Source organism: Astyanax mexicanus, chromosome 10 (assembly GCF_023375975.1).
Source record: "Astyanax mexicanus isolate ESR-SI-001 chromosome 10, AstMex3_surface, whole genome shotgun sequence".
NCBI lineage: Eukaryota > Metazoa > Chordata > Actinopteri > Characiformes > Acestrorhamphidae > Astyanax > Astyanax mexicanus.
In genome coordinates, this window is record NC_064417.1 from 45,652,170 (window position 1) to 45,675,973 (window position 23,804).

At 37.5% G+C, this 23,804-nt stretch overlaps 1 protein-coding gene across 1 annotated transcript in view; it reads left to right on the forward strand.

Moving 5' to 3' along the window:
- Positions 1-304: 304 nt before the first annotated feature.
- Positions 305-23,804, forward strand: part of mrpl11 (mitochondrial ribosomal protein L11) — an 82,588-nt gene continuing 59,088 nt past the window's right edge. Inside the window, exons 1-2 of the mRNA XM_022684225.2 lie at positions 305-445; positions 17,639-17,787. Coding sequence (XP_022539946.2) covers positions 17,665-17,787 — 123 coding nt within the window. The 5' untranslated portion in view covers positions 305-445; positions 17,639-17,664. The remainder of the gene's footprint in view (positions 446-17,638; positions 17,788-23,804) is intronic.

Consider the following 23,804-nt stretch of genomic DNA (forward strand, 5'->3'; position numbering starts at 1 on the left):
CACAAAACACCCAATATCACCCAAAATACACACAGAATACACATAAAGCACACTATATTACCTCAATTTTTTTTTTTTTTATCTATTTGGTCTTTTTAATCATTTTATATGCACTTCAATTATAAGATTTTTTATTAATGAAGAACTTTTTTGCTTTTCAAAAATGTCCAGTTGTTTTTATTATACTATTATAAATTTATTACAAAATAATAATAAAAAAAACACTTGTGTTTTTTACTTGAGAAGTAAATGTATTGTGTTTGCTGTAAGTGTAAGCAGTGTTGCTCCTCCTGCTCTGTAGGCGGCGCGCTCTCCCCGCTCTCCCCTCTCTCTCAGCGTGTCAGCGGGCGGCAGTATGGCAGCTCACATGGTTTGAATAAGGAGGCACTGAGGGAAGAGTCTGAAGGTCTTTGGGTGTTTGTGAAGAGAGGAGTCGCTCTGACAGGTAACCTCCTGCTTTTACTGCTTTTTCCCGCTTTTCTACTGTAATATTATTAATATTACTACACTGAGGAGAGGCCTGGCTGCAGGGAGACAGAGGGGGTTTGGTGGATGCTGTACTGGTCAGTGTTGTTTATTGCACAGCAGTGTTATTATTGTGCTTTAATTCACACTCAGTAGTAGTTAACACTGCCTACCACGTGTTCTTGTGTGTTTATATATGTGTATATGTTGTCATTGGTGTACAAGCAGCGTATCTGTTAATAGTGGTTTACATTTGTGCTGAGAAAACAGTAAAGCAAATTGTAAGTCAGTCCACAACCACCTTGACAATTAAATATACATAAAATACCCTATATCACCTCATAATAAACCTAAGCTACACATAAAAAAACACATCCCATATCACATAAAACACCCTATTTTTCCTCAAAACAGGCCTGAACTACACATAACACCCTTTATCACCCCAAAACACACACTGTAAAGACCAGTTAACTAGGATAACAGCAACTGCCTTTGTCCTTTTAAACTAAAGCTCTCAGGCTGGATATTTTAGCAGTTAGTCTAGTCCAGTTATACATACTGTAGCTTTATATTAGCACTCCTAGCTTGTATCTCTCCCTCAGAAAAAAGCCATTACACTCACAGTTTTTCCAGATTGTTAATACACATTTTTTGAAAGCCTGCCTCATATTCTCAAAACTCTACACAAATAAAAAAAAAAAAAACGCACACGATAGGCAAATATTTTTATCTCTTGTCAAAAAGGTGTTTTGTTTTCAGATAACACACATAAACTGTCATATGAACAGATATTTATAAGAACCAGTTAAACACTGATGTGCTCAGTGTAAAACATGATGAATGGAAAACACTTCTTCTCCATTTATCATAATGACTTAGTCCTTTTTATGTTTAATGTTATTCCTACTACAGACAGTACATACATATTTGTGTTGTATAATATTTTATAATATTACTTTTATACTCAGAAAACACAAATACACAGTAAAAATGTATATATAATATTTTATTATAGACAGTCTACATCCCAACCAACACACAGTTGCATGTACAGTGGTCTACATACAAAACAACAGAAGAATTTACTGTATACAGTTAAAGTAAAAAAAAAAAAAAAAAAATATGCTGCATCTGTTTCAGTCAGCCCACAGCACCTCATCCACATCACAAGCACAGTTTTCCCTGGATACGCAGTGGGGAAATATGCCCTAGCATGATGAATCCAGACATGAAAATAAACTGTACAGATAGTAAACTACTGTAAATAATGTGTAAGAACAAAAAGTATGAATACATTTCCTAAATAATTGAAACATACTTTATTTTTGCAGAACAGTACACAGGCAATACTGTACTACTACACTCATTAATACTCTTTTGATATACATCACTGCAATTTTCTAGTGAGAGTAGATTTCTCAGATGATGGATGCTACAGTGTACCTCAAATTTGGCTGAGCTCACTTGTTTCTCTTTAATGCTAAAGCTGTATTTGTAATTGTAAATCTGTATAAAAGGCATTTGCCCATGTGAAGAGTCGGTGCATAGTAGGGTAACTACCTTTAGAGTTTTTTGAATAACAGTTCGTTCTTTGTATAAAAAGAGCTTTTCTTCATGAAAATTGTGTGTAGTTTGTTTTAGAACTGCAGTTTGAGTGTAAAGTTCAGGGGGTTGGTACATGGGTTACATGTTGTAGTCAGTGTGCCTCAATTACCAGTATTTGTGTGTAAATAATTAAGAAAAACGGTAACACTTAAAAACACTAAAAAGAACGTAAAATGTGTCAACATTCACAGTGGAATGCAGAAGTTTGGTCTCACAATTAAAACAATAAATCTTTTACTGTCAATAGGGTAAGATATGGGTGTCATTATTAGTCCCCAAGCAGGGAAATTCACATTGTAATAGAAGCAATGGGATAGCAAGGCATTCAAAAGAATAAAGTAAGAAAGGAAGTATAAGAAAGAATAGGGAAATTTGTTTAAAAAAAGGATATTTACTACTGCACATAAAACATGTATGTTAAATTTAGGCACTTTCATAACATCAGGATATTTTTTTTGTCATTATTTGACTGTGGTGCTGTGTTCTTGTTCTTAAATTGTATGATGAATGAACCGATTGAAATGGTCAAGAATAGGGATGCACAATATTTGCTGTACCAGTCACAATTTCATGAAGTGTTTTTAATCATTTAATTTATTATCAACATTTTAGATACATTTTAAAGACATGAAAAAAATTAAGGCACATGTGTGGAATTATGTAGTAAACAGAAAAATGTTAACCAGTAAAAATCCAGCTGAGATGGATGATTTGGGATGATGGGATGAATTCTGGGTCACGCTATTCAGTTAATTAATTAAAAGTGTTTTTTTTTTAATTATTCCTTTTAAAGTTGTTATAGTTAAAGTTATAACAGGGTTTATATTCTCTCTGTTTTAAGTTATAAATGTGCGTATTGTCATTGGCAGCGGCAGATGGTGTGTACATGTGTAATATCGGCCCAGAATTCCCATATCAGTGCATCCCTAATCCAGAATTAGTTTGTTTATCAGTCCTTTATCAGCCTGGTGGTTTTTCTGGTACCAGTGTGTTGGGAGGCCATCCTCCTCTCTGTAAGTTTCCTTCTCACAGTATGAGATCAGGCCCACCCACAGGTGTATAGCTGAAGCTATGTCTGGCTGTGCAGTCAGTCACGGGTACACAGGGAGTACAGGAGCACAGTGCTGAGCACACAGTCTTGAGGGTTTCCGGAGTTGAGTGTCAGAAAAGAGGATGTGATTCCACCCATTTTTACCACCTGCTGTTGGCCTGTCAGGATGTTCAGAATCCAACTGTGGAGAAAACTGTTCATACCCAGATCCTGGAGCTTGGTGTGGAGCCTCAGGGGATCGATGGTGTTGAATGCTGAACTCTGTAATCTACAAAGTGAATTCACACTTGTGCTTTTCACTGTCCAGTGCAGTGTGCAGTCACACCATTATTTAGACCATTTAGCTCAGCTTTTAGGTTTAGTGTAAGGCACCTGGCTGTTTGAAAATTGCACAAAAACATCATTTTAAAAGTAATTTACCTGCTTATTTACACATTACATTTGGCTTAAACTTCTAATTATAACTGAGATTGTATGGACAGGTGATAAAATGACCAAACAGGATGAGCATAATTAGATGCGTAATGGGTGCAGATTCTCCTAGGCAGGTGTACTGAATGATAACGTGTAAAGGTGCTATGCAGATCCAGCTAACCTTTATCATAGCTAAGCTAACGCCATTCAAGCATAACATTACGACCACGTCAGTAATTTTCTTTTCCCCTGTCAGCTCCACTGAGCAAATTGGAGCTACCGGTATTTGTAGTTCTATAATATCAATGTGGTCCTTAAAGAATGTCACAATATTATTAACAATAATGATATTTTTGTTGATATGACAAAAAGTGAAATATTTAAATAATTTCAGGAATACACAAGAATATTACATTTTATTTGGCGATTTACTGCGTACGATATGATCTGGTACACCCCTAATTGATATTTTATCAGATTCTAACTGACTCAATGATCCAAAATGTCATGATATTATTAATGCACTCCATATTTAAAGAATTGAAGTAAAATAAATTATACTGGACAGATTCTGAGAAACTATAAGATATTTATTGGGAAAGGAGAACATTGTGAATTTACCTTTACCCATATGGCCTTAAAACAATATAAGGATATTTCATGGCATTTTTGCAATACACATATCACATGTCACAAAAGGCAAATTGAATTTTCCATACTGCGTTTACCATTTTCTTTGCTGCTTTCTATTCTGGTAAAAATAGCAAAAATGCCATGAAATATCCTTATGTTGTTTTAGGGCCATATGGGCAAAGGCAAATTCATATTTGCCCAACATGTAATTATTTTTACTTAAATATTTGATAAACAGAGAGCTTTATTAATATCATGACATGTTTTATGATTGACTTGATCTGAAAAAAAATCCTATTTTTTCAAAACGCAATATATTTTGGATAACTACTATAAATAAATACTATTATATCTTTTTTTTCTCCAGTATCATAAAGCTCTAGTATCTACCTACAAAATCCAGCATTCGTAATAACCTAGAGCAGCTGGTCATCCAAACACAATTTTTAACCTTTTAATTTTTTAACCTTATGTTGTGTAGTTTGGCGCTCAACATCTTTGGTTAATTTGTATTTATTTATTTTAACTTTATTTTATTAAAGTGCTGTCTACAGATGGCCTTGCCTTTCTTGGAGGGTCTTTCTTTCTGCTTCTGTTGTTTGGCACACTGGGATGTGTGTGTGTGTTTTTAGGTGGTAAATCAAACTAGCAGTGCAGAAGTCCTTGGGCACTGCATTCTGTCTTGATGCCTGACATGGACAGTGATTTATAACGCCTTTACTAATGTCCCTCATAGAGACCATGAAATGTGCTGGAGAGCAGGGGAAGTAAATGGCATTTTATTAGTAAATATTTCTAACTTTATAATTCAATCGGAATAGATTTATCAGTTTATTTAATTCTCCATGCTTTTCTTTTGGCTACAGAACTATTTGTTTTGGATCTGTAATTTTTAGCACAGTGTTGCTCAAACATTCTGTTTTTCTTTTTCCCAAAGTACAATTTTTTTATTATTATTTTAATGCAAATATTTGTCCAATGCAATATACATTTTAAAGTAATTAATGTTTTTCAAACTCCACATTTAAACCACAGCACAATTTGCTACCACAGGTAGTGGGAGGGGAGTTGGTTGGGTGCTTTTCTCAAGGTCATCTCAGCTGTGAGTGTTGAGGGAGCGCAGTTCTGGTCCAGGAGATAGAACCAATGACCTTTCGGCCCCAATCCTGCTTGTCTACCCTTTAAGCCACAGCAGCACCATAATTATTCCAGTGTCGTCCTGCATCCAAAAGAATCAATCTCAAATATGTAGTTGTTAAAATATTTTATATTGTAGCTGCTACACAAAAACCTTTTATTCCAAAAAGATAACTTTAAAATAAAAAGAAAATACCTATTTACTTTAAAACAATATTGTTCCAATATAGAAACATTGAGTGCATTTACCACCAACCTTACTGCAAACGTACCTAAAATATGTATCGAACCATTGGGTTTATACCAAGGTGTGAACCAAACTGTGAATTTTCTGTACCGTTACTCCCCTATAATTTACACATGTTTAACTTGAATAATTAGATAATAGAAAAAATCTGCAATAGGAGTCAGGCAATAACCAAGATTTTGGCTTTGCAATCAGCTAATAATCTTACAGAATAATACATGATGTAAACTTCATACTGCAGCTTAATCCCTTGTATGATCATACATGATCTTGAAGATGAAGATTGTTTAATTCCTTTTCAGTTCAGTTTGTTAATGTGTAATTACACAGTTATTAGTTTGTTAATGTGTAATTACACAGTTATAAGATTTGGTCCCACTTATTATTGCCTTCTGTTACACTGCATGTCCTGCGATGTCACAAGGTTACAAGGTTTTTATATAACAGCAATGATATGCAGGTTGTGTTATTTATTCATTTATTTATATCTGATTTTGAGAAGCAGCATTCCGTATCACAGACTTCGACCTGTCAATTTGTCTGATTTTCTTCTTTTTTACTTGTAATTCATTTACATACCTGCATTTCTCACTTTAACTGGAGTGCCTGCGCTGATCTGGAATGGGTGAATTCACTGCTGATGCTATATTTGCTTTTAAGTGAATGCTTTTTGATGCGGCAGCATTGATTTAATTGGCTGTGCTCCAGGTAGTTAGGGGATGTAAAACTGATGCAGTGGCGATTTGGCTTTTTAAAAAGTTTTCACAAACTTCACCCGAGAGCAGGAGCGCTTCTCCTGGCCAGCTGACTGACCCCCTCTCTTAGTCCTGTCACTATCAATATGCAACTTCATGCTGTAGGTGGTATCGGACAGAATGCTAATGAACCGCAGTGCTCTCTGAATTCTGATATTCCTTTGAGCTCTATAGCATCTGAATGCTGGGCTAAGGGAGTGGCAGTGTAGCTATAGGGTACAGATGTAGGATGGTGATATGGCCAAAAAATAATATCACAGTATTTTAGGGCATTTTTGTGGTAACATTAAAATTATGTTTGGCGATATGACAACACATTTTAATAGTCGTCATAATGCTTTACTAGTGCATCCCAAAAATTAGATTAGATATGATTGAAAAGTTACTTTATTTCGTTATTTATTTCAAAATGTGAAACTTATGTATTTATATAGATGTATTACACACAAAGTTATTTATTTCTTTTATTATTGATGATTATGGCTTACAGCCAATGAAAACCCAAAAATAAGTATCTCTGGAAATTAGAATATAATTGCTACCGACTGGTACTTTTGGCAGTGTAGGCAATGTGCCAAGTCCTGCTGGAAAATGAAACCTGCATCTCCATAAAAGTTGGCAGCAGAGCATGGTTTGGAGAGACATGTGATCTGCTGGTGTTGGTCCGCTGTGTTTTATTATCAAGTCTAAAGTCAGTGCAGTTTTGTTTTCCCACAAAATCTTACAGCACTTCATGTTTCCCTCTGCTGACAACTTTTATGGAGATGCAGATTTCATTTTCCAGCAGGACTTGGCACACTGCCTACCCTGCCAAAAGTACAAATTGGTCTTATATATATTCTTATATTCTTCTATCTTATATAATATTCTAACTGACTTTTGGGTTTTCGTTAGCTGTATGTCATAAACATCAACAAAAAATATTTTAATAAACGCTTAAAATAGATCACTCTGTGTGTAATACATCTACATAATATGAGTTTCACATTTAGAATTGAATTACTAAAATAAAGTACTTTTTTAAAGATATTTTTTTATTAAATTAGAACAATATAGTGATATTAAAAGCAGTTAATATATAAAAATAAAGTGCTTTAGATAATAAAGAAGTAAAATACGAAGCAAGACAGAGACCATAGGAGTGAGAGGAAGTAAACAGCTTCTGGAACCCAGCAGCCTCGCACATATTTTTTGCATTATTTGAGGTCTGAAAGCTCTGCATCTTCTTTGTTATTTCAGCCATTTCTCATTTTCTGCAAATAAATGATCTAAATGACAATATTTCTATTTGGAATATGGGAGAAATGTTGTCCGTAGTTTATAGAATAAAACAACAATGTTTATTTTACTCCAACATAAACCTATAAATAGCAAAATCAAAGAAACTGTTTTAGAAAATGAAGAGGTCTCCTATTTTTTTCCAGATCTATATTGTGTACAATACAGTAAGGCTTTTCCCTACATAGAAGTCATAGAATTCAGGCTTTCCAGGCTTTGTTTTCTGGTTTATGGCATTATGGCAAACTATGATATATCTCAGCATCATGGTGACATTTCGGAGTTGACAGTGGTGCTCGGTCATCTGCAGCCTGAAGGTGAGAGGCAGGAGCTTCACACGTCTGCAGTCTGCTTTTCCACAATGGCAGACATTGAAATGTAAAATTCAGTGATCCTTCCTGGAGGCGGCTGCTGCTGCTTCAGGGCGAGTTGTAGGGGAAAACTCTGCTCCGTTAAGCCTGGCTCATTCCATATTTAAACCCTGCAGCGCAGAATTACCATTCTCCAAATCAAAAAATGCTAATTTGGCCTCCAAAGCCATTTTAAATATTTTTTTTGCAGTTTATAGTAGACCTAAGTTCATAACCGGCACTTATTTTAGAACAAGACTTTGTTCCACTAGTATTAAACAGCCAGAGTGTCTCCAAACAGCAGAAAATGCATTATAAAGCTTCAGAAGCTTAGTTTTTAATATTTAACCACAGCCAGAGCACCATTTATTTCTACTGTTGAAAAGAAGCTTACACAACGTCTCAAGCTGTAGTAGGCCTGTGCAGCTTCTTAAAAAATGAATATTCAATATTTAAATTAATTATAATATTAGTTATAAATCAGACTGTATAGGCTATCCATTTGCCTGCAGTGTCTGAGTGGATAGCTCATTTTAAAAAATAATTTATTATTAAATATACAAAACATGAAATATGTTTTGGGAATACTTTCTATCTTCGTATCATTAGTTGATTCACCAGATGGCTTATAAAAAAGCTGGTTCTTAATCATCATATTATACTTTTATTTGCTTTCATTTTACAAATAATAATACTATTTATGACAGTCAGAAAAATCCTAATGGAATTTTTATAATCTAGATTTTCTATTTTCCCTAATGGTTATTTACGTATTTATAAATTTCATGCCTATTGTGAATATTGTCATAATTTAAAGAATACTGACCCACAAAACAGGTTATTACAAGGAACATAGTCAGATTGTATTGGAAATTAAAATGTACTGTACTCATTGTATATTTGGCATAAGTTTAAACAAATCTGGCACTAGTTGTACCCTGTGTGTGTCAAAATGTTGGGAATCATATTGTGCAATGAAAGCAAACTGTTGCCCCCCTGCTGGACACCTGTATAATCCTAATGGCCAAAAAAGACCTAAAGACAGCAAAAACAAATAAAGTAAATCAAATAAAGTTAAAGTTTAATTAAAAATAATGTTTCTGTTAAGAAATCAATATTTGGTGGAATAACCCTTTATTCACAGTTTTCATGCATCTTGACATGCTCTCCTCCACCAGTCTTACACACTGCTTTTGGATAATTTTATGCCACTCCTGGTGCTAAAATTCAAGCAGTTCATCTTTCTATTGATTATATTACAGAGGTTTTCAATTAGGTAAAATCAAAGAAACTCATAATTTTTAAGTGATCTCTGTGCACTATGCTCCTCAGCATTCCCAGTCATTCCCAGTCGCTTTCACTGTGTTCTAATATCACTGACAGTTGGCTGTGGAGTATCTAGTAGTGAGGAAATTTCACGACTGGACTTGGTGCACAGGACTGCATCCTATCACAGTCCCACAGTGCTAAAGTTCACTGAGCTCCTTAAAGGAGATCCATTCTTTCACTAATGTCTGTAGAAGCAGTCTGCATGACTAGCTGCTGCTTTTATACACCTGTAGCCATGGATGTGATTGGAACACCTTAATTCCATGATCTGGTTTGATGCATACGTTTGCAATATATTGTAGCTTACGTTGTTTAATCTGGAGGCCAAATGGAAATAGTGGGATAGAGGAGGAAAAGGAGGAGAAGAAGGAAATGAGGTTAGAAGTAGTTAGTTTGTTAGAGGTGTTACGAGAGTAGGTGCCCTTTTAAAGAGCTCTGTTTTCAGGAGTTTCTTAAAGGTAGTGAGGGACGCTCCTGATCTGGTAGTGGAAGGTAGTTTGTTCCACCATTGGGGAACTCTGTATAAGAACAGTCTGGATTTCTTCGTGTGAATGTTTGTGTAGGCAATTTTCACTTAAGGAGTGCAGTGGCCAGGAGGTAAAGTACACAAATTTGTACACAATGTAGATAATAATTCTCCTGATTCTCCTACAGAACACTGAACATATTTTTTGCACTACCCTGTTTATGTGTAAAGTAGCAGTAAAAGATTATGAATCGCTTAATTATTGTGCTTTTTATATAATTTGATTTTCAGTTTTGTACAAGGATTGTTAATGCTGCTTTCATAAAACTGCAACAAAGCAGATAACAAGCTGCCTCATTCTGATTTTCAGTGCATTTTGTGCACTGTTCAGTTTGCTTTTCTACCTGATACACTATTCATTTAATGGAGTACCTTTTGTAATTTTACCACTGGAACTCTTTCTTTTTGTGATGCATGAATAGCCTATCTTAGAACACTTCCTTTATTTCTTTTATCATTTATTTCCTCGATTCAGCTTATTTTGTAAAAAAGCACAAATTGCTTGCTCAGCGACTCTCGCACTCTCGCAATAATTGGTTATTCTTGTGTCGGTACAAAGCTGTTTTCCCATGTGTGCGAGTACAATTTGTCTCAAACCTAAAATAAATACAGGCCTATCAATAGCAGGGCAAGCAGAATGAACTGGCTGGCTTTCAAAACGCCAGGTTGTAAATCTATATATGCAAATGAATAGGTGCAGTGGGACTCATGTTGAGCTCTTTAAATCACTTCATAAAGTCTCTTTGTCATTTTTAGTCTCTGAGCTTATAACTGGAGTATAAGCCACTGCTGCGAATTCCATCCAATCGTTTCAGCGCTCCTCGTTTTCATCTAAAACGGTTGATTATTTGAAACTGAGAACGCTATTAGCCGCCACATGATTGCAGCATCTATTCGCTTCTTTTTACACTCTGAATTGATGACTCTGTGAGAAGGTTTGTGCTGTATTGAGCCGTGATGTCTGTTTATAAAACACAGGGATTATTTGTGAACAGACATGAATAAATAAATAATGAATGAATGAAGAAACAATAATAAAAACACTTTTATATCTAAATTATTTTCGGCAGTCCTATTACCCTGTCACTCTGATATCTGCACTTACATTTACATATCTGTCACAAAGAGAAGCTCTGTGATCAAAACTATAAGCAGATCAAAAGAGAGCTTTTACTGATGTGTTGTAATCCTCCATTCTTTTGTTCACTGTGAATGTATGGTAGTGTGAATGCAAATGGCATTGTATTTTAAACAGCATGCGTACATGATAATGTGATATGATCATATCTACTATGATATTAAACTGAGACTAGGCGATAATACCAAAATATTATATATTGGCAGATTTTAGATACAGTGCAGTTTTGCCGTTATTCATATCAAGGCCGTAGCCATGAATTGAACCTTGGGGAGGACCAAATCTACCCAGAGGTAGAAAAAAAAAGAAAAGAAATTTCACTTTCCTCTTTTTTTTTTTTTTTTTGTCTGAGACTGTTCAAAGTCCAGTTTGTTATAATTGTCATTCTTCCTCTTGCACATGACTTGCGTAATACTTTTTTTTCCTAATTTTCTCTCAGTTTAGCTATGCCAGTTGTCCCACCCATTTAGCTGTTACTCAGCTGTATATCACCAAACACCTGTGATGCCACAATACCAGGAGGGTGAAGACTAGCCCATGCCTCCTCCGACACATGTAAAGCCACCACCTCTTTTCAAACTGCTGCTGATGCAACATTGCTGAGTAGCATCACAGCGCACTCGGAGGAAAGCGCAGAGACTCTGTTCTGATACATCAGCTCACAGACGCCTTGTGCTGATCCACATCACCCTAGGAGTGGTGAGGGGAGAGAGTGCCATCTACCAACACACAGAGAGCAAGGCCAATTGTGCTCTCTCAGGGCTCTGGCAGCTGTCTAGAACCAGCAATTTACCGTTCATGGTGGCATCGCTTTAGACCACTGGACCATTCAGCACCCCCACTTACATAATACTTAATAAATTAAAGCTGTCACTCTCATAATACATATTACACATGTATCATTATGCTGATTGCTGCTTAAATTAAAATTTACATGGGATTTCTAACAATCATAAACAAAGAAACACATTAACATGAATTAAATGTACATGTGACCATTGTTGTATACCTTGTGAATGTGGCCAGTTAATTTTCTAGATAATGTGGATTTGATAGACTTCATTACTTAATTAATATGAAGTTAATAAAATCTTAACTTGAATTGTTGCTTGCCGCTTGTCATCAAATCACAGCTACAATTGGAAATCTCCGGTAGGAAATGACTAGTGTTTTTCTGTTTTTATACTATTCTATACTAAAATATACAATGTTAAATACACGCTTGTGCACACATGATAGCTGCCTTGTGAAATTGACGTCTGTTTGGTGCGCTGGTTGTGCCTCTCCTTCGGAAATGAGGTGCAGTACACATGAAACCGCTAGGGGTCAGTGCAGCTGCTCTTGAAATGGAAAGAAATCTGAAACCGCTACGAGAGACGGCGTGGGCATAGACATCATATATACAACGTGGGGACGGAGATGATTAGGTGTTTTTCTAGCAGTCGTCAGACGCATGAGCTGCCCTCTAGTGGAGGCCTCCAGTAACACGTGTAGAACACCGGCAAGTATGTAAACAGTTACGTCGAATATAGCTGGGTGTCTACGTGAGCATATAACCAAACAGCATGAAAATCTATAGCCTTAGTGTGAACACAGGGTTATCCTTCTGAGCCGTTTGAAGGAGCTCCATCAGCATATTAGAGCAGTATATTATGTTTTGAGCATAACCCAATATTGGTGGAACATATCCCTCCCGATAAATATTCTGTGACTCCCCTGCTTCATTTACAACTGAATATATGCATTAACCAAGCCAGGCCAAATTTACTTTTTAATCTTCATTGTTTTTTTTTTAAGGTTGCACGGTTACAGTTTAATTGGCTTTGGGCGTTAGATGTGTCCTTTATTCAAGTGTTGTTTTCCCTCTGTTTAGATGGACTTTAAGCAGTCAAAATAGCCAGAAACCTGAAATTACTCAGCTGACATTTAAACAGGTTTTTTTTATTATTATTATTCTCGCCTGTGAGGTGTAGGAATAAACAAAATCATTTTTATAATTTCTCCTATTCTGTCAGAAGCTGTTCCAGTAGTGGAGAGATGCTTCAAAGAAGCAACAACAACAGAAAGCACAGTGATTTTTTTTTTTTTTTTCTGAACATGTTTCAAGTAGAACAAGTAGAACACTCACCCCCCCACAACTACCACCACCACCACCACCACCATCCTCCACGGTCAAGGTCAGCATCACCACCACCACCTCCACCACCATCATAATAATGAAAAAGAAATTCATGCCCGTCTATTTAAAATTCTGCATTGAAAAGGCAAGCCACTGTAAAACGAGACCTTAAATTGGAACAAATCACTCCTCACCACACCACCCCCATCCCCCCATAAATGGCCTCCATTCAACCTATAAAACCACTGATTGGACTCTTCATGTTGTGAATATTATGTAGCGACTGAGCCCCCTACTTTAGCAGGACTGGAGGCTTGTCAGCAGGCTTTCACTTTCTGACTGACTCATAAATTGATTAAAACTGCAACATGCTTCTTAAAGAGCGCAAATGCGTTAGGAGATCAGCGTAAAAAAAAAAAGACGAAGGAAAAAAAAGCTCTGTACGTGCCTGGCATCGCGAAGGCAGGCTGAATATAAAGGAAATTCAGCATATGCGTTCTGCGGTAGAACACCGCCACACACATTAAACCTGCACGAGGCTGCAGGTCCTGATCTCCCTGCCATCCCTGCGTGCTCTGCAGAGTGAGATTCTCCTGCTGCCTCATTGTTATTGAAGAATCTTCTTTGCTTTCGTCCCTTCCTCCTTTGTGCGTGGCAGTCTGTGATGACGAGCCTGGAGCTTCTTAAAGCTTCAGACTTCACGTCAGACCTCTCTGGAGCTGGGCTTGTTCCTCTTCAGTGCTGGTCTGAAGGTTGAGTAGATAAACAGGGTGCAGTACAGAAGCTGGGAGTGAAGGTCTGTATTATCACTAGGCCATTTTTAGATTTTCCATCAAATGCTTCCTTTTCATGTTTCTGGTGAGTATAAGTGTGCCTTATAGGGATGTCCCGATCCAGTTTAATTCATGGAGTTGGGTTTGATCCAGCCATATTTTAATGGATCAAGTTTTGGCTAATTAAAATCATTCTTTGTTTTAACTTAAATTAGTGAAGGGTGGGTGATATTGCTCTAAAATAATATCAATATTTTAGCGTGTTGTACACTAATGATATTGATAAATAGTACATTAATTTCAAAAATATATAAAATGTTAAGAATTGTACATAGTAACTGTCCAAGACTTTGATCCTAAAATACTAATGGTGCAACAAAATAAATAACATAAAAAAATACTGTAATGCAAAAGTAAAAAACAAAAACAGCTATTACCACAATTTTATTTTTCATTTTTATAAATTACTTTGTGCAAAATAATATGGCACACCCCTAGTTTTAACCTCAGTGTTCAGAGTGCCATTTATTGACATCAAGGTGCCATTACTGGAAAAGATTGCCCAAGTTCTCAGAGGGTAATTAGAAGAGGTTAGTTCAGGTTTCACACCTACAATTATAAGTCCAGTTAAATCAGACTCTGATTAGTTTTTTTTTTTAACTTGCTTAATACATCTAAGGATGCTAAATATACAGTCGCTCTTTAGAACAACTGATTTCGTCAGATGGTGCCCAACGTTCCTTGGTGTTTCTACCCTTAACCGCTACACCCTCCAGTCGGTGGGTCAGCAGTGGTTGCCAGGTCGCTGCCCACCAGCTCCAGGCTTCCATCCCCCCTCCTCCCTTATATGCCAAAGCCAACAAGAGGCTCGTTCTGCTGCCTCCCTATTCCTGCGTATAGCTGTCTTACGGTCCTTTCCTGATATGCCGAGTCAGGTGAGCAGCGACCATACAGACTGTGCCGGGAAGCCTCTACATCCCACCTCCACCGGAAACAACCTGCCACCCTTTCTCTCTACACTCCATTATGAGTTCTTGATATTTTGACCTTTCTCCCAGTGGTGCGATTCATTTGGTCAGGTGTGAATACAGTAATCACACTTGCTTGTGTACCCAAACCATTAGTGGCAAGACTCTTGAGACTCTTCAGTCGGATCCAAAAAGACATGTTAAAAAAGTGAAAACATGGGCCCAACCTCAACTATCAACATCACAAAATTTATTCAGCTTTTAGCCTTAGTCTTTGTTTTTAAACTAACACTAAACTGCGCTGAGACAGAAGGAGTTCAAAAAGAGGATTGACTAATAAATGCTAATGATAAGGTTAAGAAATGCTGAAGAAACCCAAATCATAGAACATCCATCATATATTTTACTGTTTTTTTTGACACACCAGCTCACATTTTGAGAAAATCGAATACATTTATTTTCATTTGTCTGTTTTTCTTTTTCTGTGGTCCATAAATTGCTGGCCAGCAGTGGATACTGTATTGTGCCTCAGTCTGCAAGGACACGACACAAGTACAAGACACAATAAGATACAACACAACACTCTATACTTGTACTGGGCACAGATGTAATTTGGCCTCAACCAGGGTTAAGAGCCTTTCTCTATCTGACTCAACTATAAGGAACACTCCAAACAATGTTTTTAGCTTTTAGCCTTTCTTTGTCTTTTTTAAACCAACATTAAACAGTGCTGGAACAGCGTTCAGAAGGAGACTTTGCTAATAGAGGATAGTACTATTAATGCTAATGCTAACAGATGGTATAGAAACCCAAACCATGGCACATTTACCTTTCTTTAAAACAGTTACTTATTTTACTAGATCAGTCATCTACGTATAACAACAGATATCAAACCAAACACAAAGATGAGACTGGATCAATATCGGCCGATACTTATCATTAAAAGACTTTAGAGTTAGATTGGGGCAAAATTACCTGCTCAGGACATGCCTAATCCCATTGGTGAATATTATTACCACTTTCTTCTGCATTAACATGATCATACTGTGATTGATTACAGGGTGCTTAAGACTCTCGATGGATTTTGTATCTCTTTAGCTTGTTTCCTGACAAACTCGCCATTGTTGTGTAGAGGTTACACACATATGTAGCCAATTAGTCTTTGTGTAAGGAGCTTATAAAGTGTGTCTTTATCTTTTTATGACTCCTGTAGGAACAAAAGTTCACGGTATTGAGGGCATTGCACCACTCAACTAATTGATCAAATTTGGTAATTGAATTCCGTGTGGAAAGAACCTCAATGCATTATCCCTCCCTCCCCCTTCCGCCGGCTCAGTGCCCTTGTGTACCCTGCTCATTCTAGTGCTGTACAAGCCTTGCAGTGGCTATCAGTGTGGCTTCTTCTGGCTGTCGGCCAAGCTGCTCCATTGACCCTTGGTGAACTGGGCCTGAGCGATGCTAGCTGTGTAATGGATCAGTGGGGGTGTGTTGGGGGAGAGTGCTGGAACGGAACAGTGAAGCACCCTAACCCCACACACCTTTACTTTTATAATCCTTTAACCATTTTGTCTCTCTGGACCAAAGGTTTGAAATACTGATGTTTGTCTCATGGAACTGTTAACTTTTGAAGTGGCTCTAAAATGCATGACCCATTTTCAGTGGGCTATTTAACTTTCTCAATTTGTGACCACATGATGACAAACCAACTGTAAAGTAAAAAGAAATGTACATATATATTTTTCCATTGGCTTGACATTTGAGGTCACAAGTTGATTAGATATGTTATGCCTTTGTCCAGTATTTTTCCTGCGGTTTCCTAAAGTGCTGGTCAGTGCTGGAGACAGACATTTGAGTGTGGCGGTATTGTGCCTCAGTCTTCAAGGGCACCATGACCATGACCATGACCATGACATCACAAGGGCAAGACATCACAAGGGCAAGACATCACAAGGGCAAGACATCACAAGGGCAAGACATCACAAGGGCAAGACATCACAAGGGCAAGACATCACAAGGGCAAGACATCACAAGGGCAAGACATCACAAGGGCAAGACATCACAAGGGCAAGACATCACAAGGGCAAGACATCACAAGGGCAAGACATTATGTGACATGGACGTGACGTGACAAGGGCATGGCATGACGAGACAAGACCTCACACGGGCAAGACATAATGTGACAAGGGCATGGCATGGACAAGACATCATGAGGGCAAGACATCACAAGGACATGACATGACATGGACGTGATGCGACACGGGCATGGCATGGCAAGACAAGAAATTAAAAGGAATGTGACCTGAACAAGACGTTACATGGGCATGACGTGATGTGACAAGGGCATGACGTGAGCTGGACAAAACACAAAGACATTTTATACTTATTTTGGGCACAGATTGAATTCTGCCTCAGCCAGGGTTAAGAGCCTTGCTCAAGGGCCCAACCGTGTCAGCCTGCCAAACCTGCCCATCAAACCAACGACCTTGTTGCAGAGACCTGGTGCTCTAACCGCTGATCCACCTCTGATTTTATCATATTAAAGTTTAATAAAAACTGTTGGTGGTTAGTTTGTTGCTTATCATTGTTTGAATATTTGAACTGCACTCTGACGAGCTTCAAGAGTTCACTCGCATGCACAGTACAGCATCACTCTCATGACCCTGCGGAGAGTCTATGTCAGGGTTAAGAACTCCTGCTCTAGATAACAGAAAATGCACACTCACTCCAAAGCAAGCTCCAGTAAGAGATTGTGTGTAACGCTGCTTTGCTTCTGGTCATATATTGATCGCAGAGTGCTGAATTTTTAATGCCTTAAAAGAGAACTTAATAATTACCTTTCTCGAACAGGGAGGCCAAGAGAACACAGGCCGAGAATGTCCAAGATCTCCAAGGCGGTCAAGGCGGTGAAGAAGGTGGATGTAGGTGGCGTGATCCGAGCGATCGTTCGATCAGGGCAGGCTGCACCTGGACCCCCGCTGGGCCCTGTTCTAGGACAGGTAGGCGCTGTTTTTTGTTTCCTTCTTTATTTATTTATATCTTACCTTTTTCATCTCTGTTCGTATTCTCTTTTTGCTTCCGTTGAAGAAGTTGGTATTCCGTTTAACGGAATATTGACACAGGCTTACCCCTGTTTACACATAAAACAGCCTCGTAAGTGAGAGCGTAATTGAAACCATAATGATGCCATTAGTCCCCTGCCTGTCCTAATGATAATAAACGATGTCAGCGTTCCTGTGTGAAGGCGCATCTGCCTGGCCTGTGAAGTGTGTTTTCCAGCTCAAAGAAGAAGCAAGCCTGTTCAGGCCTGGAAATGAGACTAAATGAGCAGCACTCAAGCAAGACAGTGCTGCATGGTAAAACAGCGAGCGTGTGTTTGAACACGGTCATCGGTTGTGTTTGAAATTCTGCCTTTGTGCTCGTTCTTTGCTCTCTCTCTCTCTCTTTCTCTCTGCGTGAGCGTGTGTGCAAGTGCAAGTGTACTAAACTGTAAATAAATTGCACTCAGCAGCCTTTTGGCTTTAGGCACTGGCCCTTTAATCTTCCCTCCTTCTCTTTCTTCCTCCCTCGTTCTTTCTGTCCCACCCCCCCCTTCCTCCTCTCTGCCTAACCAGCCCTGACAGAGTAAGCGCGTAGAGGTAGGCCGGCTGTCGGCTGGGGGGCAAATTTAAACAAACGAGCGAAATAAAAGAAAGAAGGAGCGCAAGAAAAGACGGAGGAACTGACAGCTTCTGCAGCGAAAAATAATTGTGGTCCAGACTGAAATTAGCATAGCCGGATGGGTGGAAGATGGAAACAAAAGACAGAAGCAGCTGGAAGGGCGGAGAGATAGTACAGAGTACATCACAGGTGGTGCTACCCATGGCGTGCCGTGACCTGGCTTGCCAAAAGGTGACTCTAGGTGAGCCGAGAGTACTCCGTAGTGTAGTGCATATTACGGCTGTACCCGACTCAGCGACTGAATCTGATTCGCCTGGCCAAATTCGGTTAAGCGTAAATATTTAACTATTTTTTTCATGTGATCTAGCAATCACAAAATGCTTGACATGCTTGAGCTTCATTCCTGATTCTGCCACGTTAAGAAATTCTGCACAGTTACATGAACATATTTTTGAGCATATAATGTCAGACCCTCATATGAATTTGAGGAATAATGAGACGGACAGCATGCTTGTACTAATGTTTAAAATAAGCTTAGATAGCCGGTATAGCCTGTTTTATTTTTTCAATTATTGATTTTACTTTAAACGTTACAATTGACATATAAATGAACATTTAAAGCATTTTTAAGACCAGCAGAAAATTCATGCATGCTAAATAGTTATGTACTCCAAAGTGTAGGCTGCATTCTAGGTAGGCTGCTTTTCTCAGCTGCTACATTTTTCATATTAAAGGCTATTACAAACTATAGGATTCTTCATATACAGCTAAGAAATGCAACTGTCGTTAAAAGTGATTAAAAGCACTCAACTGATGTATCCTTTGCAGCCCTCGATTACCCACAAGTCACTGCGCATGTTCAACCTAAAAGGAAATAGGGAAAAAAGCATCACTAAACCTGGGCAGAAAACTATCACTGTCTTGTAGATTTAGTTTAAAAATGATTTCAAATAATATATAAATTATTTCAGTAAGGAAATGACAAATCACACACGAAAAAGAATTTTGCACCTTTATACTATACCTACGCCATAGCCTGTGCAACCTCCTAGTGCACTTCATTTGACTGGATGAAGCAGTGGAGTTTTGTTGCTCGTACTTCTCTCCTTCTCTCACACTTTCATTTTTTTTTTTTCCCTTTTCTTCGAAGCAATCTTAAAAATTGCCCGCCAGGGTGGTGCATCTAAAATGCATGTATTTGAAATGGAGAATAAGACGAAGATGAAAGCTGAAGAGATGGACTGCAGGACTGGCTCATCCCTCTCTGCTCATCTCTCTGAAATCCCTCTGAAGTGAACAGGCGGCTGGCTATCTTAGGGGTACGCTCCGTAATGTCATAATGAACAGCCACACTCCCTGGACGTTATTTGTCAGGCCGGTTTTCTGTCTTTTAATGCTGTACGGCTGTAAATACTCGCTGTAAATCACACATGAAGTCGCACTGGAGCACTTAGCTCTTTGATAAATGACTCTCGTTTCAATTAATATCAGTATTAGCGGGGCGGGAGGAAAGTGCAGAGTGCATTAGTGACGGCTGATGGAGATGAAATTTAAAAAAAAATCTGTCTGCCCCCCATCCCGCCAATCCCACCCCCTGACCAACCGTGAAACCCTGTAACCCTGTCATCACCTCTGAGGCCCTGTCATTCCCAATATTGCAGCCACACATGCAGGACACACTCATGTGATAATTGCATGAGCACTCGAGGTGCTCTTCGCACTCTGCTTAATTACCATAAATGAGAGATTTAGAGTAAATTAGGCCCCGCTGTCATTTTTTCCCGCCCTCCTAGAGAGGCCTCATGCCCTCTGACGTACATTAAAATGATGTACTAGAAATTCTGACAGTGATGGACATATGCGCTGACAGTGTTTGCTCAACAGTGAAACTCACATTTAAGCAAGCAAGCACACGCACACACACACGCACACACACACACACACACACACACACACAATGAATCTCTCTCTCTTTTTTTTTATTTATTTATTTTTTTTTATAGAGGTCAGCGACACTAATGGCAATTTAAATAGAATTCTCTCAAGCAGCATATCGACAGCACACTGGGCGTAATTGTATTCTTTGTGTGCAGTGATGTTCATGTAGGATATTACAAGAGAACTCAAACCTCAGATCTTAGGGCTGCCTCTGTCTGTCTAATTAGACTAGGGCTGAGTGATGTGACTTAATAAAACAAGACATATCTTTATAGATATACAGTTCTGGACAAAATTCAGACCTCTAGAGTTTCTGAATCAGTTTCTCTGATTTTATTATTTATAGGTTTATGTTTGAGTAAAATAAACATTGTTGTTTTATTCTATAAACTACAAACAACATTTCTCCCAAATTCCATATAAAAATATTGTCATTTAGAGCATTTATTTGCAGAAAATGAGAAATGGCTAAAAAAACAAAAAGACCTCAAATAATGCAAAGAAGTTTATATTCATCAAGTTTTAAGAGTTCAGAAATCAATATTTGGTGGAATAACCCTGGTTTTTAATTACAGTTTTCATGCATCTTGGCATGTTCTCCTCCACCAGTTTTACACACTGCTTTGGATAACTTTATGCCTTTACTCCTGGTGCAATACTTCAAGCAGTTCAGTTTGGTTTGATGGCTTGTGATCATCCATCTTCCTTTTGATTATATTCCAGAGTTTTTCAATTTGGTAAAATCAAAGAAACTCAGCATTTTTAATGGTCTCTTATTTTTTTTACAGGGCTGTACTTTTGTGATTGAAATTGTGATCTATACCGATCTAACCATGTTTTAGCTCCACTAATCATACAGGAGCACATTGTAGTTGCAGTCTGTAATAGCAGGCCTTTATTCCTGTATCTGTTTATCTGTGTCCTTTATTTTAATCCTCCTTTTACCCTTTTTGTTCTTCAATAGTCAGGAACTCACAGAATAGCAGGTATTTTTGGGTGGGGTCATTTATTCTCAGGGGGGTTGTAGTGGTTTACAGGAATGTAGGGCTGCAACGATTATTTGATATAATCGACAAAGTGGATTCTAAAAAAAATTCAACTCCAAATGTTCAGAGTCGACTAATGACTGTAGACAGAAACAATTTGGGAAGCCCAATCACAAGAGGACACATTTCCTCACTAAATAGCAGCAATTTTCACATTTAAATGGCATTTAAATGTTCTGGACCTTTCTACAGCATTTAAGTCTAATTTTAAACTGATAACTGAACTAATTGTTGACTATTCTACTAATCTAAATGCGTATAGATTACAACCAAAATAATAATGTGCGCAAACAACCATTAACAGCAGCTGCCCTGTTAAAAAGAGAGATTTATATACCATCCTTTATTGATTGTGTCTTCTTTTCCGCCGTGTTAACAGTTTAAAGGTCACATCAGCTCAATATTTTCTCAGGTTCTCACTAGAAATGAGGCCTTGAAGGGGATATCTAATAAACTTGTGTATTTTTAATAATGAATATAAGACAACTGCACTTCATGGTGTTTTACTGACTCAGCAGACTGCACTGGACTCTAATGTTTGAGATATAAAATCGTTATGTTGCGCTTTTTAATTGTGATTAAATTATCTGCACAACTCTGTACTGTATTGAGTTTCATCCCTGCAGAAATCAAACTGTTCCCACACAAATAACCCAGGCGCTTTCTTTTTGTGATTTAAATAGCACACAGATGGTAACCAGCGTAGCAGGTGCGACATTATTAGATGGTCATTTTTTATGTCCCAATTTGGAATATATCACTTATTTACGATATTGCCAAAGAAAAAAACAACCATATACACCTTTCTTGGGTTGGGAACACAGCTGGGTTGTGGAATCAGCTTTTAATCCGTCTGTGCAGTAAATACACACATAGACAGCAGGTAGGCACCTGTGCCCAGGTCTGTAGGTCGTAGTCAGTGAAAGTCAGAGGCTTTGTTCTGGGACCTAGCGGTAGCTGTTTGCCAAGCCCAGAAATGAAAACCACGACTAGGGCTGGGCAATATAATAAAAAAAATAATAAAAAAAATCTCAGTTAGGGGTGTTCCATATTGTATCGTACGCAATAATGTCGCCATTATTTTTTAATATCGTGAACGATATTATACCCTGAAATATCACGCCATATCACTCACCCATAATTATCACATCAGGGTACTACTTTTTTCAGTTTTTAGCAAAAGCAAAATTCACACTGTTTTTATTCCCCATTATATATCTACTAGAGTCAGATTTTATCTGTCCAGTATCATTTATTTTACTTTAATCCTGGATATATGAAAATATTTGGATTGCATTATTATTAGTATCATGACATTCTGGATCATTGACCTCTGTTACAATCTGAAAAAAATCTTGTATTTTTCAATATCTCAGTTAGGGGTGTGCCATATCATATTGTATGCAATACTGCATTTTGTTGCAGTAGTGTAATCTTAATTTTTTTTTTGAGTGTTGTATTGCCAAGAGTATCATTATCGCGGAAAGAACATGAAAAATTGTGGTGTTATTATATTATTTATTATTATTTATTATATTATTTTAGGGTCATATCACCCACCCTAATCTCAATATGCTTAAAAGAAATGGTGATATAAAATACATTATGGTGATAGAACTCACCCTGTGTAGTGTTAAATTATCAATAATTGCTGGTAACACAAACATCCTTTATATTTTAATAGTATATACCTAACTGTGTACACAAGATATTTTTTACGGTTAGAATAATAGTTTATTTAATAAAAAGATACAGTTGAACTGTTTGTCCACTGCAGTTAACAGAGTCACAGAAATGCCACAATGTTGTTTGAGATAAAATTAAGTCGTTATTCTGTTCCTTAAATTATAATGTTTCTACAACATAATTTGCACAGGACTGTGGACTACTCTGTTGAGTGTGATCCCTCTGGAAACAAAACCATCTCCATACAAATGACTAGAACTAGTAATGTTCTCTGTAATGTGATATTTATTCCACTGCAGATGTTATTTTTCTTTTCTTTATATTACTGTGTACTCGCACTGCTCTTACTGCTCTTTCTACTACATGCATACAGCATTTCTCTAATAACTGTAAGTGGTATATATCTAATTTATAAATATTTATGTACAGAACCAGTTAATTTTTTTTGTGCATTCATATTTTTAGTAGTGCAGTAGCAGTACTATATGATCCAGACAAGCTGCCTTTTTATTTTCTTGTCTTAGCAATGACTGTATTACTGTACTTTACCAGTCAGACCTCTAAATCTTCTCTTCACTGCTGAAACTGAGACTTGTCCAAAAGTCTGTTACTAATTTCTTTAAATGAAAGATTTAAACTTTAATAGTTATAGAGTTCTCTGTGTTTCTGTGTCTTTTTCTAGTTAT